This window comes from Hippichthys cyanospilos, chromosome 11, assembly GCF_059441005.1.
Source record: "Hippichthys cyanospilos isolate Australia breed blue-spotted pipefish chromosome 11, RoL_Hcya_1.0, whole genome shotgun sequence".
NCBI classification, from domain to species: domain Eukaryota; kingdom Metazoa; phylum Chordata; class Actinopteri; order Syngnathiformes; family Syngnathidae; genus Hippichthys; species Hippichthys cyanospilos.
The window spans coordinates 19,247,111-19,263,969 of NC_142379.1; the positions used below are offsets into that span (position 1 = coordinate 19,247,111).

Genomic DNA, 16,859 nt, shown 5'->3' on the forward strand with positions numbered 1-16,859 from the left:
TTTTCGTGAACATAAAAACACATTCCACATAATTTCTTTTTTAATTGTATATTTTTTAAACTCTTTTAAACATAGCCATTGATTCATATCATTTCAGTTCCATTTCATAGTTGTTCCATAAATTGACACCTCGAACAGATAAACACATTTGCTTGCTGAAAACACAGATAGGCCGCACTGAACTATAAGCCGCAGGGCTCAAATCATGAGGAAAAAGTCGCGACTTATAGTCCGAAAAATACGGTACACACAATTATGTTATTTTTTCTGGGATTTTACGCGCATTAGCTAATTAACTTTGGTTTGGATTACACGCCATACGGCAAATTCGCGTTACAATCCGAATCGCCGGACTGTTTGCTCTCGTAAACCGTGGGCCCATTGTATTTTTATACCCACAAAAATCTGTTTAATTAATATGTTTAGTCTACACATGCTGCCTCTGAGTTTAGGGCTTCTATTTGTAATAATATTTACTATTTTGCAAAACTAAATGCATAATATGCACATACTTTGTTACAGTGCCCATAAATCATGTATCTTTCACTGATGGATAAATCTCTTTGTTTTGGTGTAAATGGCCCAATGGACAGCAAGGATTCCTGATGTGGTTACCGTGGAAACATGGGCGGGTTTGCACAGCCAACTCCAGCAGCTCGCTAGCCAAAGTGCTCTTCTTTGTGTCTTTCTTTGGTCTGGTTTGGTCATGTGCCAAAATGACGAGATGAAGAGTATGAAATGGTGTTTGCCTGTAGAAGGAACCAAGTGCAGATTGCCGCTGTGACACAGATACATATGCTTAGAACTGTGAAACTGGGCTCTAGGCAAACTAATTCATGATCACAAATAACAGACACACTTGGGTGGCTTCTTTTGAGATTCAAAGTAGGTGTGTGAGTGTGTGTGCCTGTGTGTGTGTGTGTGTGTGTGTGTGTGCGTGCGCAAAAGTGCATTTCCATCTCTACATCATAATACTGAGTAAATTATACCCAATTATACCCAAACACAAATTTCATTGGAAAACACACATTTCATTATGCATCAAATATACAGACCCGAGATAAAAACATCAAAATTGTACATATATATTAAAAATTAGCACCAAAATCGTATAGTAAGTGCTACGCATAAATAATATACATGTGTACAATCAGAGAACATCATAAATAAAAAATGTAGAAAGGATTTATTTACCTTTGAGTGGAGCTTGTTATGCCCTTATTTCCTAGTAAGAGTTGCCTAGGCTAGGCTAGCTCGTATTTCTTGATTATCTGCAGCTTCGTTTCCATTTAAATCATCTTCTTACGTCTCTCTTTAACAATCTTGGGACCCATGGCTAACCCATTCAAGATTGAATTAATCAGTAAAATGCACTATAAATACGGTTTTGTACCCACTTTGTAACAAGCTTTACCATTCCGCCATTTTGAAACGAATGAGGCCGACCAATAGCAGACCAGCATCTCCGTGAGGAGACGCGGACAAATAGCAGACCAGCATAATAGTGACACGTTGCATGTATCCAGTACGACGGGCCACAGAAAATAAGTGCAACTACCTAAAAACGCCTGCAGATGGAGTCAAAACAACACAAATAGAGCCAACCCCCTAGGGTCATGAGAGTTGTTTTTGTCGCAAAGCCGGGAAAATACCGTAAAGAGGGTACGAAAAAACTCAGTATTCCACATCGCAATATGAAAAAAACGTAAGCCAGGGAGGCTGTAACATGGGGGTCCACTGTATATGGATTTTTGCAATTCGCTGGCCAGCCCAAACAATATCCCCCTTGAATAGTGAGGGTCCAACGGCATGTAGGTATCAATTAGGGTGGGCTTCAAAAACAAAGGAAATTGCCTTCACTTGGCCTGCAAATGTTTGAACCAACTAGTTATGGTTTTACACACACTTAGAAGAAAAGGTGCTGCCTAGAACCATAAAAGGTTGTTGGGATTGTCCTCATAGAAAACCATTTTTATTACATGTTTCCTGTTATACTCTGTAAAAGGTAAAATTCGAACCATCATAGAGGGTTCAACCTGAAACCCAACATAAATGGGTTTCACCCAGAACCCCTTATGAGACTTCTACAAAGAACGCTTTCATGCACTAAGGGTTTCATCTAAATCCCACAGAGGGATTTCCACCAAGAACATGTTTATAGGTCAAGGTTGCCGTCTAGAGCCAACACAAGGAGTTCAATTGAGAACCCTTTCATATGTCAAGCATTTCATTTAGAACCCACACAAAGACATTTTTGTTAGGCTTTTCCCAATAATCCTAATTGCATACCGCAGATAATGCAAACTTATTGAATACCATACGTATATCATATATTATGTTCAAACATCATTGTTGACATTTAGATAAGGATATTTTATAATGATATCCATTATCTTGACTGCTTATTGCCACGAGGGTTGCAGGTGTCCTGGAGGCTATCCTTGCTAGGGGGTTACACCCTGAACTGGTTGCCAACAAATTGCAGGGCCCAAAAAGCAGATGTGGGCACTTCATCAGCACTGATGGACTGTCCGTCAGTCTGTCACAGACGGACGTCCGTTTTGCTGACGAACCGACGAATGACGGATATGCTAAGAAAAAAAAAAGACGACGATTTAAAAAATGTCAGAAGAGCAATTTTCATCCGCCGTTGTTATCGTCGGGATAGACATTTCGTCAGATGTCCATCAGGCATCCGTCAGACATCTGTCAGCCCGCCACGCTTCTTTTTGCTTATTTAAATATATTAAATACAGTAATTCCACTGACTTGCATGATTATCCGCTATGTTGCTGCATCTTTATAGTACGAACTGCAGTCAGCCTGCAGTCAATGTGACAACGTCTTTACAGCACCACCAAGCAGTGGGGAAACATCTTCAGTAGAATGAATGCACAGGATTGGTTCAATTCACTGCTTAGCTTTCACACTTTACCAGAGATTTATTTGTAGTTGTACCCTTTTTTACTCCTGGTTTGAAAAACCAAAACTCATACTGTACTCAATCTCGCCAACCAAAAGTTACAGTAAAAGTAATATTTAGAATTAAGTGCTAAAAAATGTTTTGTGTTAATTTGCTTTTTAAATGTTTTACATGTAGAAAATGCTTGCTTATAAGAGTATTCTGGTATGTCTTTCCACAACAAGTATTCACTCTTTCAAGTAACCAATGCCTGCACTCAATTTGCATTTTTTTCTCTGATCTGCAAATGCAAGATAGAAGTTTTTCAAGTCCCTAATTCAGGATGACTTTTTTTTTTTTTTTTTAGTAACTTCAACCTCAGCAATATTTTATTATATTTATAGTGTAGTGGCAAATGAAATGTAGACAATTTTAGACAAATATTAAACAAACTGTCTTCTATAGTTGTAGCGCAGGCAGTTAGATGAGAACTGACATCCGACATTTGAATATGATGTAAAGGGTTTCCATCCAGTGGACATGATTGGTAATTGCACTCCTGCATCTCCTGCATTCCCTCACATGCGGGATAACAAACATGACTTTGTTTTTGTGCTACACATATATTACTGTGTTTTGTTTCAATTGCAGTGTAACTGTAGAACCACTGGCACAGAGCAGTACAAAAAACAAAAAAAAGAAAATAGTATAAGTGCAGGCAGAAGTAGACCTGATGAATGAAGGACCAGAATAAAATTGTCAAAATTCGCTCTCTAGTGGTGGCGTAAGGTTGAGCAAAAACACACGACGGACTGTTATTACAATTTTGTCTGGTTTGAAAAAAAATACAGATTGTCGATAATGGAAAGTGGGTGGGGCTCTGACGATCAATGAATGTCGGACCAGCAAAAATTGTGTTGTCCACCTCTGGCAAAAAGACAAACAAACATTCCCACTGATAAACATACCTGAGGACAATTTAGTGTGCTACCATGCATGTTTTTGGAGTCTGGGAGGCAAAGGCAAACCGGCGACATCCACATGTGAAGCAGATTTACTGATCAGTCTGCCACTGTGCCATCCAGTATTATTATTATTATTGTGAATACATGTATTCATTTTTTAATATTCAAATGATGGATGAGGGCAGACTAAAGGTGTTATTTTGCTAAATCCGCTGGTCCTATGCTCAGACACAAGGCTACCACACTCAGCTGTCCTCTGCAGGCTCTGCAGGTGGAATGCTATCAGCTCCAGCAATGGTGACATAGAAAGGAGGACAAAAGTCAGTTTGGCACCATTACAGGGCATACATAGCACACCAGATAAGGCACGAACTAAGCCATCTGCAGAGAGTAACATTAAAAGCTCAATGTTTTCTGCTGTGCTATTTTCATTCCAGGCAGCATAAAGAAGGCAGCAGTAAAATTGCTGCACCCTGAATGAGTCCTTAGGACATCAAATATTTTCATCAGCTATGGGCCATCATCAAAAAAATAAATGAAAAATCTTTGATGATATATTTCAAGACGTCTAGATATTTTAGATGTTTTGGTTTTACAGTTGTCGGACTAGAAAAAACATGAATAATTAATGAAAAATTCCCAGAAAAGGCATTTGAATAGTCACCAAAACCTCCTTATTGAACACATCATTCTTCGTCCAAGCTCTGCCAAATGCAGCCCCAATTCGTTTTTAAGAAAGTCATGTGAGCAATGAGGAATGAGGCCTCAGATTGTGGGACGATGACATTGGTTCATTCAATGTATTCTTACTTCATAATAACACCATAGTGTTATAAGTGCCATAGTTCAACTGTGTATTTAACTGCAAAGAATTAAAAGGACATGAATATTATCCTGTCATCCATTTTCTACCGCTCATCCTGAGTCCGGTCGCAGTGGGAGCAGCTTCCTCAGAGAGGCCATACTTTCTTCCAGAGGTGGGCAACTTACAGATTTTTTTGCTGGTCCGACATTCGTCAGAGCCCTGCTCCCTTTCCGTCATCGTCGGTTCCTCATTTTTTCAAGCCAGAAAGAAATGACATCATCAGTCCGTCACTCCGTCTGTGTATTTTTGCCCACCCTTCCACTACCACTACAAGGCGAAATTTGACTTATGACATTTTTTTTGTAGTCTATTGTAAATTAGGCGCTGATCTGCTTCTGCTTACATTCATTCTGATTGTTTTTTTTCTATGTTTGTAACTACACTTAAAAACAACGGAAAGCCTGAGGTTCTGCAGTTGTGCTGCAAATGGAACTCACAAAAAGCCTTGATTCTTACCTTACATTTGAGGAAGTTCAAAGGACAGGAGTGACATGATTACCAATCATGTCCACTGGAGGCCAGTAATATGCCTTTCACGACCTTGGTGTGGACAATGAGATGCTCTCTCAATACTTGCCTGCCTAACATTTTTAGAATACGGTTTAACATTTGTCTATATATCATCTGTCACATACACTACAAGTAAAACAAAGTGTTGCTGAGGTTAGATTTACTTTGAAAAACGTCTTTAATTTGGGAATTTAAAAAACATAAATCTTGCAATTCCTGGCCAAAGGCAAAATGCAATTTAGGTGCAAGCCATTGGTTGCTTAAAAGAGTGACGATTTTGCAGCGTAACGGCCTGAACAGCATCCCAGAATTCTCTAGTTTTCACTTTTTAGTAAGAAATGTCTTCATCTAAAACATTCAAAAAGCACTAACAAATAACACAAAAAATTCTAAACATTACTTTTAACTTTTAGTTGGCGAGTTTGTATGCAGTATGAGTTTTTGTTTCAAAAACCAAAAGTAAAAAAAGAAAGCAACCACAAATAAGTCTCTGGTGAAATCTGCTGTGTTATAGCTGTGAATGGCAAGTAGTGAAATGATCTAACCCAGGTTATTCACTCATCTGATCATGTTACTCCATTCCTGATGATGATGTATTGATGACGCTGATTGTATTTCATACTGGAAATATGCACCAAAATAGCGGATAATTAAGCAAAAAAAAAGTCATGTTTAAGTAAACAAATAGGGGCGTGGCGCACTGACGGATGTCTGACGGACATTAGATGTTATATGTAACCCGTTGATTACAATGAGGATGAAAATTGCACTTCCGGCATTTTTAACCCGCTGTTTATTTTGGGCATTCCCGTCATTCATCGGTCCATCAGAAAAACCGACGTCCGTAGGTGACGGGCTGAACGACAGTCCGTCAGTTCTGACGGAGTGTTCACCTCTGCTTATCTCTCATCCGGCGTTTCATCCAGCTCCTCCAAGGGGATCACCAATCATTCCCTGACCAGCCGAGAGACATAGTCTCTCTAGCGTGTCCTGCTTTGTCCCAGAGGCCTCCTTACGGTAGGCCATACTGAGAACACCCCATTCAGGAGTACCCATGGAACAATATCAGAATGTGACGGTATGATAACCTTGAGCAAAAATATCACGGTCCCGCAATATCACGGTTTTGAAATGACCTAAAATATAACATTTAAAATATTTTTTTCTTAAATAGACACTTTTTTCTTCATAAGAAAAACTGTTATATTTTTAAAGAGAAGATATTACAGCATTCGTATCAATAGCAAACGTTCTCTATGCTTATTCACTATGCTTATCACTATGCAACTTATGGTTCTGACAGATTTGGACAGTTTTAAATAACCGGGACTTTAAAATCTGCGATATAATGCCAATGTAGTTATCGGCCTAAACCTACTCGGGAGGCATCCAGGAAGCAATTTAGGCTATAACACTATGCGTGTTTTGCGTGCTCACAGCACAGTGTGGAATTTCAGACAACAGGGCGAAGATAATAACCGCAGCCTATACATTTTATCATATTTAATTACTTGTGACATGTTTTCTCAATGGAGTATTTTGTAGAAGTGCAACAATGACTTGACTAATCAAGTACTAATCAATTAACAAATGGACCAATTATTTTTGTTGTTGTTATTGTTTTTAAATAGAGAGATGGAAATGATAATGTTTTTTGTCTGATTCACTGGTTATGCTATGTTTTGTTGTTGATTGGTGTTGTGGTTTTCTGTGTGTGTGTTTTTGTTTTTTTTGTTTTTTTTTCCCAGGCTGTTGGGGTTTTGGTCATGTATTTAAGTTCATATTTCTGTTCTTGTTAGTATTCTGACCAATCATCAACCAATCAGCTTCTCCTACCTATTGTTTCTGTTCGGCTGTTTTGTGTCATCTTAATAGTGTTGAGTGAATTTAGTTCTCTTTCAGTTGGTTGTCGGGTTATTGCCTAAATGTCTGAATCTATTGCTGTTCGAGTTTTGCTCTCCGTGTTTTTGTCCCTCGTTGTCCTGCTCCTTATCATTGGTTTTAGTTTAGTTTTTCATATTAATTCACTATTTTTTTAGTGCAACTCCAGTCTCCCTGCATTTGGGTCCAAAACATCCCACATGCCAGGACATAACAGGTTAACTGAAAAGATAATCCACAGTTTAATAATTGATTTTTGGGAAAAAATAAAATTGAAAAACACACACACAAACACACACGTTGCAGCCCCAGTATGCTGTATAGTAAACGTGAACTTTTACACGTCAATAGACTTTGTCGTATTCTGCTTATAAGTGATGTGAGTGACCCAGTTTGTCTTATTTTAACATGCTGTATTTTTATGCAAATGAATGCCTACAAATAAACATTCAAACTTTACATACCAGCATTTCAAGCTAGTGATTGTTTCCTCCCTCTCTGTCTCTGTTGTGACAAGACAAGTTCTCTGGAATATGCTTTGTCTCCATGGTAACAGGCCTCATGCAGAGCCAGAAAAGCATCACGCCAAGTTGATCCTTTCCCAACACACCTGATCCTGGGCACCTGGGACAAAAATTTGAATGGAAACAACAAAATGTCCTTGACGTTCCACTACTTTGAATAAGACAAAAACACAACTGTGATGTTTGAAGGTAGTTGTACAAATTTCTCTTCTTTCAGGATCATACTGAAACTGTTTAAAACCAAAAGTTTCAATATTACAATGTCATCATATTTGAATCATATCTCAACCATTTTTAGGGATATACTCATTATATTTGGAGCGTTTTAAATGTTGCCCAACAACAGGTCATATAGGCATTCTCTCCAAGGGCCAGGATGCACCAGCTCTTCAGTCAGGTGCTGGGCCAGAGGGATTTGTCCAGAGCGGGTGATCTGTTTTCTCTGGAGGATGCAGCAATTGAAAACTGCTTGTCACAGGCTCTGGACCAGATCAAAACAATCTCCTGCTCACCGGTTGGTTGGCTTACCAAATAATGTTTTGTTTTTTTTTTTTGCTATTAAATTGACACTTGCCAGACCACTACAATTCACAAGTGTAAAAATTTCCACCTGATATTGTAAAATTCGGAATACAGTAATCCCTCCTTTATTGCAGTTAATGGTGACACGTGTCCAACTAGAATATGTAGATTTTATTTTCAGAACGCACAACATAAACAACGTAAAGGCAGACACTAACTCTCCCTTGCATCTACCAATCACACACACATGCACGCGTACAACATACACTGTCATACTGAAGCAAAACCCCCATTCACTGCAATGGAAGGTTTTTGGAAGGGCCCCAGGGAGGACTTTCTCCCCAGGGTTGCCCGAAAGGTAGCGACCGTCTCATTTTGACCAAACTAGAGCCAAAGCCAAAAAAGAAATCAGGACAAAGGGGAGGCAGAGCACGCTGCCTCAACTCATATAATACCATGATTCAATTATGTAGAATGATGAGCAGTGGTTTAGTTTTAAGTACAAGTGCCTTCATTTGTGGCTGAACAAGACCTTATATTAATTGGATTTTAGACAGTTTCAGACGCCACATGATGCTAATCGCGGGACTGTTATTGCAGTTCATCTGTTAGGCGCTGCCCTCAAGCAGTGGCGAAATGTGTTGTAAAACCCTGCATCTATGGTATTCTCGATAAATGTTGGTCGACATATATATTCTTGGAAAATCCACGACGTAGTGAAGCCACCAAACAGTCATAATAATAGTAACAGTAATATAGTGAGGAAACTTGTCTGATAATCTAAAAACCCATGTGTGTGTGTGTGTGTGTGTGTGTGGTGGGAATGGGTGTGTAACATGGGTACAAAATCACAAAGCAGTTAGTAGAGTGACTTTTTTTAGCCTCTTCATTCGTATTTATGTCTCTCATACAGGATTATTTGACCAATGACAACGATCAGGCTGTGGTAGAGATTTGTATCACACGAATCACCACTGCCATCAGGGAGACGAGTTCTATCGAGAGGCACAGCACGGCCCTGGTAGGGCTATGGGAGTCGTGCCTGGAACATAACCTCGCCCCTCAAAGTGACAACACTGAGGACACGCCCCACACCAAGATAGCCTCCGACATTACCAGCTGTATCCTGCAGGTACATGCACACACGTACACACAGTCAATCACACACAAGTCAGCTATACAGTTATGAACTTGCACGCTTAATTAAGCAGTGCGTTCTCTCTTGCCACTTCAACAAAATTTGTTGAGGCGAGATTGTTGAATTCTTGTCGACTGTATTATGCTTTCAGCAATAATTATCTGAAATTAATCATGCATCATATATTGCTCTTTATGCACCGCTTTAAAGAGTAATAATATATAATTTATTCATATATTCATTATAAAACTTATAACTATATAACTGATATATTGATTTGTTGTACACTACCAATGTACTAATATTACCAATATTACCAACTAATAATACCAATGTATTAATATTTTTTGCGATATCGTCAAATTGAAAATTGAAATTTTTAACCATTTATTTTGTCAATTTACAGCCTTTCAATTCCTGCAAATTATGCCTGTTACCGTGAAAACAAATGATGATTGTATAAAGAGGAATAATATATAATTTATTCATATATTCATTATAAATCTTATAACTATATTGGTAGAGAGCATGGCTTCAATTCCCACAGTTCGAGTGGTGTAAATGGTTATCTATCTCGCTGTGCCCCCTGATAAGAGAGAGAGAAAGAGAGAGAGAGAGAGAGAGAGAGAGAGAGAGAGAGAGAAAAGCACCTTCTGGTGGGTCTTACCCATGTAGTGTTACCACAGGGTCTTTACATTCCCACTCCAGATCTCCACAACCATATGATGTAAGATTAGTCAGATTCTCCTGTGTTTTTCTTTCCCATATTCACTTTGGAATAGGAATGTGCTTAATACCCTTGTAATGAGGCAGCGTCTTAAGAACACACATGCACGTGTACATGCACAAGCACACACTGTTGACAGCAGTTCCCTGTTCTGCTGACAGTTATTATGGTCTTGCTTCAGCTTCAGCTGCAAGTTCTTTTTCTTTACCCTCTGACCATCTGTCTCTTCTTTTTTGTCCTTCTGTTGTCACTTTGACTTTCTGTCGTTTCATCCTCAGCTGCTCAAACTGTCCTCTTTAGCACATTTGGAGCCGGACAACTAAACACTGAACAATCACTCAGGCATTGATAGCACAGTAGGTTGTAATAAAATAAAATGCACACACATATGCACCAGGACACACACACCCCGAATATGAATGGTTTTCACCCTCCATATACTGAACTTCTACTAAAATGGTGTATGATCCGCTGTGTCACTGGCAGCCGTGTCTGACCTCCAGTGTGACAATTAATAGTTAATTAAAAATACACCATGAGTTATTTTGGTAGAATTAACATTTCGAATGGTAAGAAAGATTGCTTTCTAGGTGATCTTCCCCCTACTATTGGCTCCCAACATGTTGTTGAGTACTGATAGTCGTACGTAAATGAGTTTCAAGTATATTCAAGCAGTACATAATGTTCCATTGAACTTTTTTCAAATAATTTGAATACAAACATGTGCATTTGATTAGATACTGTCTCTTTTCAAACAATGTATGCATGATTATATTAGCTTTTACATGTTAACAACAATCATTTTTATTTCATTTTTATTAAAGTGCAGTGTTTGTTTTTTGAGCGCTGCTTCATTGTTCAAACTGCATTGTAACAATGGTCTTGTAATATATTAAACAATAACTCAATATATTGTTTGGGAATAAAACCTCTGCCTGTTTTTTGATGAATTGGACTTATTATGCTACATCACTAATGCTTGTTATCGCAGTGGTACTTCAAGAGCAAAGTAAAATTTGTGAGAACCACTGATGTAGACAAATAGGAAATTTCGAGTATTTACTGATCTGCGGTAGGCTCACTGGTTGGGACTTGCTGTATAACTCAATTTAACATATATGGGGTGGCACAGTGGAAGGCTGTTTAGCACGTCTGTCTTTCTGTGTAGCGTTTGCCCTGCGACTGGCTGACAACCAGTTCAGGGTATATGCCGTCTACTGCTGAAGACAGCTGTAGCAAGCCCGCAACCCTTGTGAGGATAACTGACGAAGATAATAGCTAGACAGACAGATGGATGTGTTGGCACAGTCATCGGTTCAACTCTTCATATATTGTCGGACGTGCCCTACTCTCTTCCAGCCTGACTGCATTCTAGTCTACAAAGAATGGCCCATGAACACATCATTGGATTATTTTGGTGTGGAAGAAGTATTTCAAGGGTTGGAAGATATCACACTTGAACTAAGACAGAGATGTTGAAATCTCCATTTTGCTGTCTTCATCACAAACTCATGCACTCATATCCATAGCCATATTTGTTTCACCAGTTGAGGGCGCTAGTACATCTCTGTCCACCTACTGATGACTTTCTGCAGTTGGGGGGCGGCATGCTGCAACTCTCAGCCTTTTCTATTGACTCTTGTGTTATTACTGTTTTTTTCAGATTAGTTGTTGTGTTTATTGCTCTGCAGCAGTATCAGACAGACTTTACTCACAAAAGATGAGGTAAACAAAAAAACGAAGGCCCTTTTGCTCTCTCTTTGGAAAAATTGAGACACTGAATGCAGTTGCTTATTTTAAGTGCGCAAACATTCAAAATCAAGATTTAATAAAATGTCATTTCTGCTTTTTTGATCAATAATTATTTTTCTCAATCTGAATCAAATATAACCTATTTTGTATTAAGATCCTACATTGTGATCTTAAAAAAAAAAAAATCACCGGTGACAATGTTCAAGCTTCTGCGGAGGTCTGCACTCTTGGGTATTGTATGTTTTCGCCAAGGTCAAAACAATTTTGCTGTTTTGCAGTTGCCTATTCCCTCATCTTCCTTCCTCTTTTTTTTTTTTTTTTTTTTTTACAGAATTACAGTTGTCCATCAGTCATGGTGTTGGCTGTCCCAGTGGCGGTGCGCTTCCTGCATACAGCAAACAGAGAGCTGAGGAGGAACATGTCAAGTTATCTCTCACTGGCTGCTATAGTTGAAGTCGATCTACTTGCGGAACATACAGAGGCCTTGACGCTCAGCGTGCTTGCAGGTTTGTCAGTATAGTATTATGCAGATATGACAAATACATATTCTGTCCAATAGCAGAGGAGGGCATGTTTTTTTGCAAATGGCAAAAAAATAATACAGTATGAACTAAATAGCAGAAAACAATGCAAAATAAATGGCAGAGACGATACCACGTATACACTTTCTTAAAGTTTGAAAACCATTCATGGCTGGAGGAGGGGGATGATGAACCTTGATGAAGGAAATTATACAGCATGTCTTGATCATACATTGTCAGATTTCAAAATGAAAGCAGTCTTAGATATCATGTTTCATTTGAAATCCCATCATGTATTTTATACATTTATGGCCTCATTAATCACCTGATGATTTGATATATGGTTTAATTTCATAAAGGATTAGCTTTCTGCTTTGCCACACAAGTTAGCTGAATTCTGATTGGATAAAAACTCTAACCTAAAACTACAACATGACACGAAGGGAACAGAATATGGGTTTAAAAAAAATATTTATATAGTTATTTATTTTTTTGCTTCAGGTCAATGCTTTGTCAGCTGTGAAGTAGGGAAATTCTTGACCCCTGAGAGCATGTTTTTGCTTTAATCTGTGAGAAAGATGAGTTAGAAATAAATGAGAGGAAATTGGTAAGGATGCCAAAAAGATCTTATCAATAAATTTGCAGAAAACCTGCTGCTGCAACTCTCTCACCAGGAGTGACAAACTGATGGTGGTCTTTTTAAAAAGCCAGACTATGACACAACCACACAGGAGACAGATGTTGAACTTTGACTGCTTTAACGTACCAACTGCTTTTGTGTGATTGGGGTGCATAAATTGAGCTTTGACGCACCGTATTTCACCCCTGCATTGCTTTTTAATAAGACACATATCTTTGGTGTATTATGTAAGCACAGGATTTGAAACATCCAAAGCACACGTTTGCAAATACAGCTCAAGGAAACAAAAATGGTTTACTTCTTCCCATGTACTGTAAGTATCCCCCAGCAGCAGTGTGTGAAGGAACTATATGGATTGAATGGTTTAGTTTCATGTGCATGATTGTGTTTGGCTGTCAAGTTTTTTAAATGTCATTTATCAACCAGTACGCTGGTTTTGTACACAGACAGCTGAAAGAGGGGAAACATTTTAGACTAAGCATAATAAACCTTATAAACAAGATCGTTGGAATTCATTCTTTGATTTCATTCAGCTTCATTGTCCTCCAAATTGTTAAGAGATGATACAACTGTCTTATACTTGAGAGTATGGTATTATAAGCAGTGATGGGCTGCTGACACGTATGCACAGGAGCTCATATAGCAGTTGCGTTGAATCACTGGGCCGAGGCGTTGTTTAGTCATGTGACTTATGATGTCAGACACACTTTAGTGACAAGTAAGTGCTTCGAATCAGTGGATTGATTTTTTTATAGTTAACTAAACAGATATTTATAGATTGATAAATCAGAAAGAATAGATGACTATATAGATATTTATATATTACCAATGAACCTTAAGCATACTTTGCTCAGTTCCATAATATAATGTGTACTGTATTTACACCCACCCCATGTGAAATGACGTCAGTCTCTTCTTGTGGAGCACATCTCATGAATGTAACAGCAACATTTAAATGTCCCATGCCACATGTGAAAACCTATTTTGGTGTACAAAAGATGTTACAATATAATACAAAAGATGATCGCGTTCTCAATAATTATTGCCAGTTATATTATTATTGTGTCAACTAAAAACCATGCAATTATCCAGTGTAGTCAAACAGGAATGTGCATAGAAAACCAAATCCCAAACAATCCATGAACGCCATGAACGTGTTGTGCATTGAAGCTCCAACAAAGCCCCACTCGGCCATCACTAATTATAAGACACAGTCAAGCAAGGCATCAAACTGTTAAGCATGCACCCAAGGCCAAATGACGGTTGCTAAAGTACTTTATCTTAAGCTACAAAGTGTTTAAAGCAGAAGTGTCGATAACGCATTGCAGTGTTCACAACTTTCATGACTGTCTTTCACCTCAGATTGACCGCAAATCACGGCTGGGATCTCATTGTTTGCTGTGTGTGCCACAATCATGGTTTCATGAAGTAAAATGCACACACACGCAATGTACAGGTGGGAACAGGCATGAAGTAAAAAAAAAAAACAAAAAGCTTTAGTGTTAAGTATTACCAGATTCATGTGTTAGCCTATTTTGCTTTTGAGTTATGATTTATATAAGTAAGTCGCTTTCACAAAGCTGGGCAATACATTCTGAGATGCTTTTCCTTTGATTTGTGGCAAAGAGAGGTAACAGCACACGCGAGCAACTTACAAGCAACCAATGTGCTCCTCTCAGGTTCGCGCCTCACTCTGCTGTTTACTTGCTCGCACCTAACACCACAATAACCATCCATGAATGAAGAGATTAACCAAGGCGGTAGAAATGTTTTGGGAAGATGAAACGATCACTCCTCGATGTTGTTATTTGATAAAGATGTCTGCTAAAGATGACAGCATGCATTGATACATGTCACAAATACGCCATTTTTGTCTCATAATTACCATAATTCACCAATTATAAGACACATTTTTTTCCCCAAAAATGAAAGGCAAAAGTATGGGTGCGTCCTATAAACTGTAACTTAAAAATTTGATTTAAAAAAAAAAAATCACACCATTTGAGGAAGATTGATCTGTCAGCCACATAAGCTGAGTTTTGGCGCACAGATGTGCATTTTTATATCGCCCGTATTTACTCATAATAATTACCATAACGGGACAAGCTGGAGGGAGATGTAGTTGGCTGTTAGCGGCAAATTGCCTGTTGCAGCTAACAGTAGCTCGTGTTAGCTCAGGTTGTTACGGCATATACACACAATCATAAACTTGGTGAAACACAGATGCTGCTCAACTTTATTTGTTTATGGTAAAATGAACTCCAACCACGTCGCAAGGAAAAAGAACAACCGCTTCGAGCGTATTCAACATTACACTGACGAGGCGTTCACTGATCGCTCATAATGTGGGAAATCTGAAACACGCTTAACAATGCGCAACAAATATAGAACTTATGGATATGAACATAAGAAAATATGAAGAGTTTACAAAAGATTAGATTTATTCTGTTTTGCTATCGTTTTTACGGAGTGTCCACTTTAAGTTTTATCTCTCAAGTGGAATAAATAACTACAACTAACGAAGCACGAGGACAAAGAACAATCAAAGTGCACAATTGGAGTCTGAGAGCAAAGAGAACTGCTGCTGCCAATTCACCACCACCACAGAAAAAACTTTAGGGAAGCTTTTAAGATTTGTGGCGGTAGTACTGGCCAATCAGGGAGGGCCCCGTTTCAACGGTGTTTGCCAATTCCTGCCGCAGTCTATGCAGAGATCCTTCCTAAAGAGAGAAGCGATCACTCCTTGCACACCCACTTCACACACATGGCCGTAACATTGATTCTCGCACATCGATTCACTTTTAAATCAATAGACTTGCTGCTTAATAGGGCCGCAAGAAATCAACTTTGGGTCGCAGGAGCTTGGAATGCTGTAATTAAGAAATTAGGTGACCCCAACATCTGTAGGCAATTGGTGGAAAATTCTGACTGGCTCTGACAGTACAGTAAATGCATATCAGTTTGTGAGGTTAAGAAAATGCAAAGAAAAAAATCATTATCTGGTTATCAGCTAAACCTAATGTTTTACTTGGGCTTTGTTGTGTAAGGTTAATCCTTATGTCTGTTTGTGCATGTGTTTGGTTCAAAATGTATCATTCACAGGACACACAATTTACACAATACTCTTGCTTTAATTTTATTGAAAGCATGCTTATGATTTTAGGGTGCTGCCGATAGTGAAGATACAAGGAAGGTGAAGTTTTTATTTTATTTTTTTTAAGGGAAGTGCAGATTTAAATTTTACACTAAGAAACTGTTCATCAATTACGTTTGTATAGTATGAGTGCGGCACAAGTCTCCATTTGCTGTTAGCATGAGAACAAGATGTATGTGCATTCAAATTTCAACGTAATTGACGTTTGAAACGTTTTTGGGGTGGTGTTTTAACATTTTTTCTGCACTTATTATTCTTTTTCTATATCTATTTCAAATCCAACTTTTAGCATCAAAAGTAAAGGAAAACTCGGAAATCAAACAAATCAAACAAAATGCACTTTTATGACTTTATTTATGCCACACTCTGCATTCAAAATATATTTTTGTACAAAATACATTCAGTATCACCTGTTTACATTACCAAGAAAATCAAATTATGTTATAGTACAAAAGATTTGACCGTGTAAACATTGCCCTCATTAATATATATATATATATATATATATATATATATATATATATATATATATATATATATATATATATATATATATATGTGTGTGTGTGTGTGTGTCTGTGTATATAGGGGTGCACATAATTTACATATTTTTTTTTTCGTGCATTACTCACATGAGTACCAGGACATAATATTTTGGTACGTCCCCCCCCCGATTGACCAAAAACACCGCAAGCTCAGAGGAGAAAAGTCCTGGGTTGAATATGGATAATATGTACACAAGATGGACAGAGGCCCAT

General features: G+C 38.3%; 1 protein-coding gene across 3 annotated transcripts in view; it reads left to right on the top strand.

Moving 5' to 3' along the window:
- The window catches only part of veph1 (ventricular zone expressed PH domain-containing 1), an 81,844-nt gene that overhangs the window by 12,851 nt on the left and 52,134 nt on the right, over positions 1–16,859 (top strand). Inside the window, exons 2-5 of one of the 3 annotated variants that reach the window (XM_088427556.1) lie at positions 7,680–7,839; positions 8,017–8,161; positions 9,083–9,301; positions 12,118–12,292. In XM_088427556.1, the coding sequence (XP_088283682.1) occupies positions 8,024–8,161; positions 9,083–9,301; positions 12,118–12,292 (532 nt within the window). In that variant the 5' untranslated portion in view covers positions 7,680–7,839; positions 8,017–8,023. Of the gene's footprint in view, positions 1–7,679; positions 7,840–7,993; positions 8,162–9,082; positions 9,302–12,117; positions 12,293–16,859 lie in introns of all 3 variants that reach the window. The other 2 variants (XM_088427555.1, XM_088427554.1) reach the window with 2 other exon arrangements.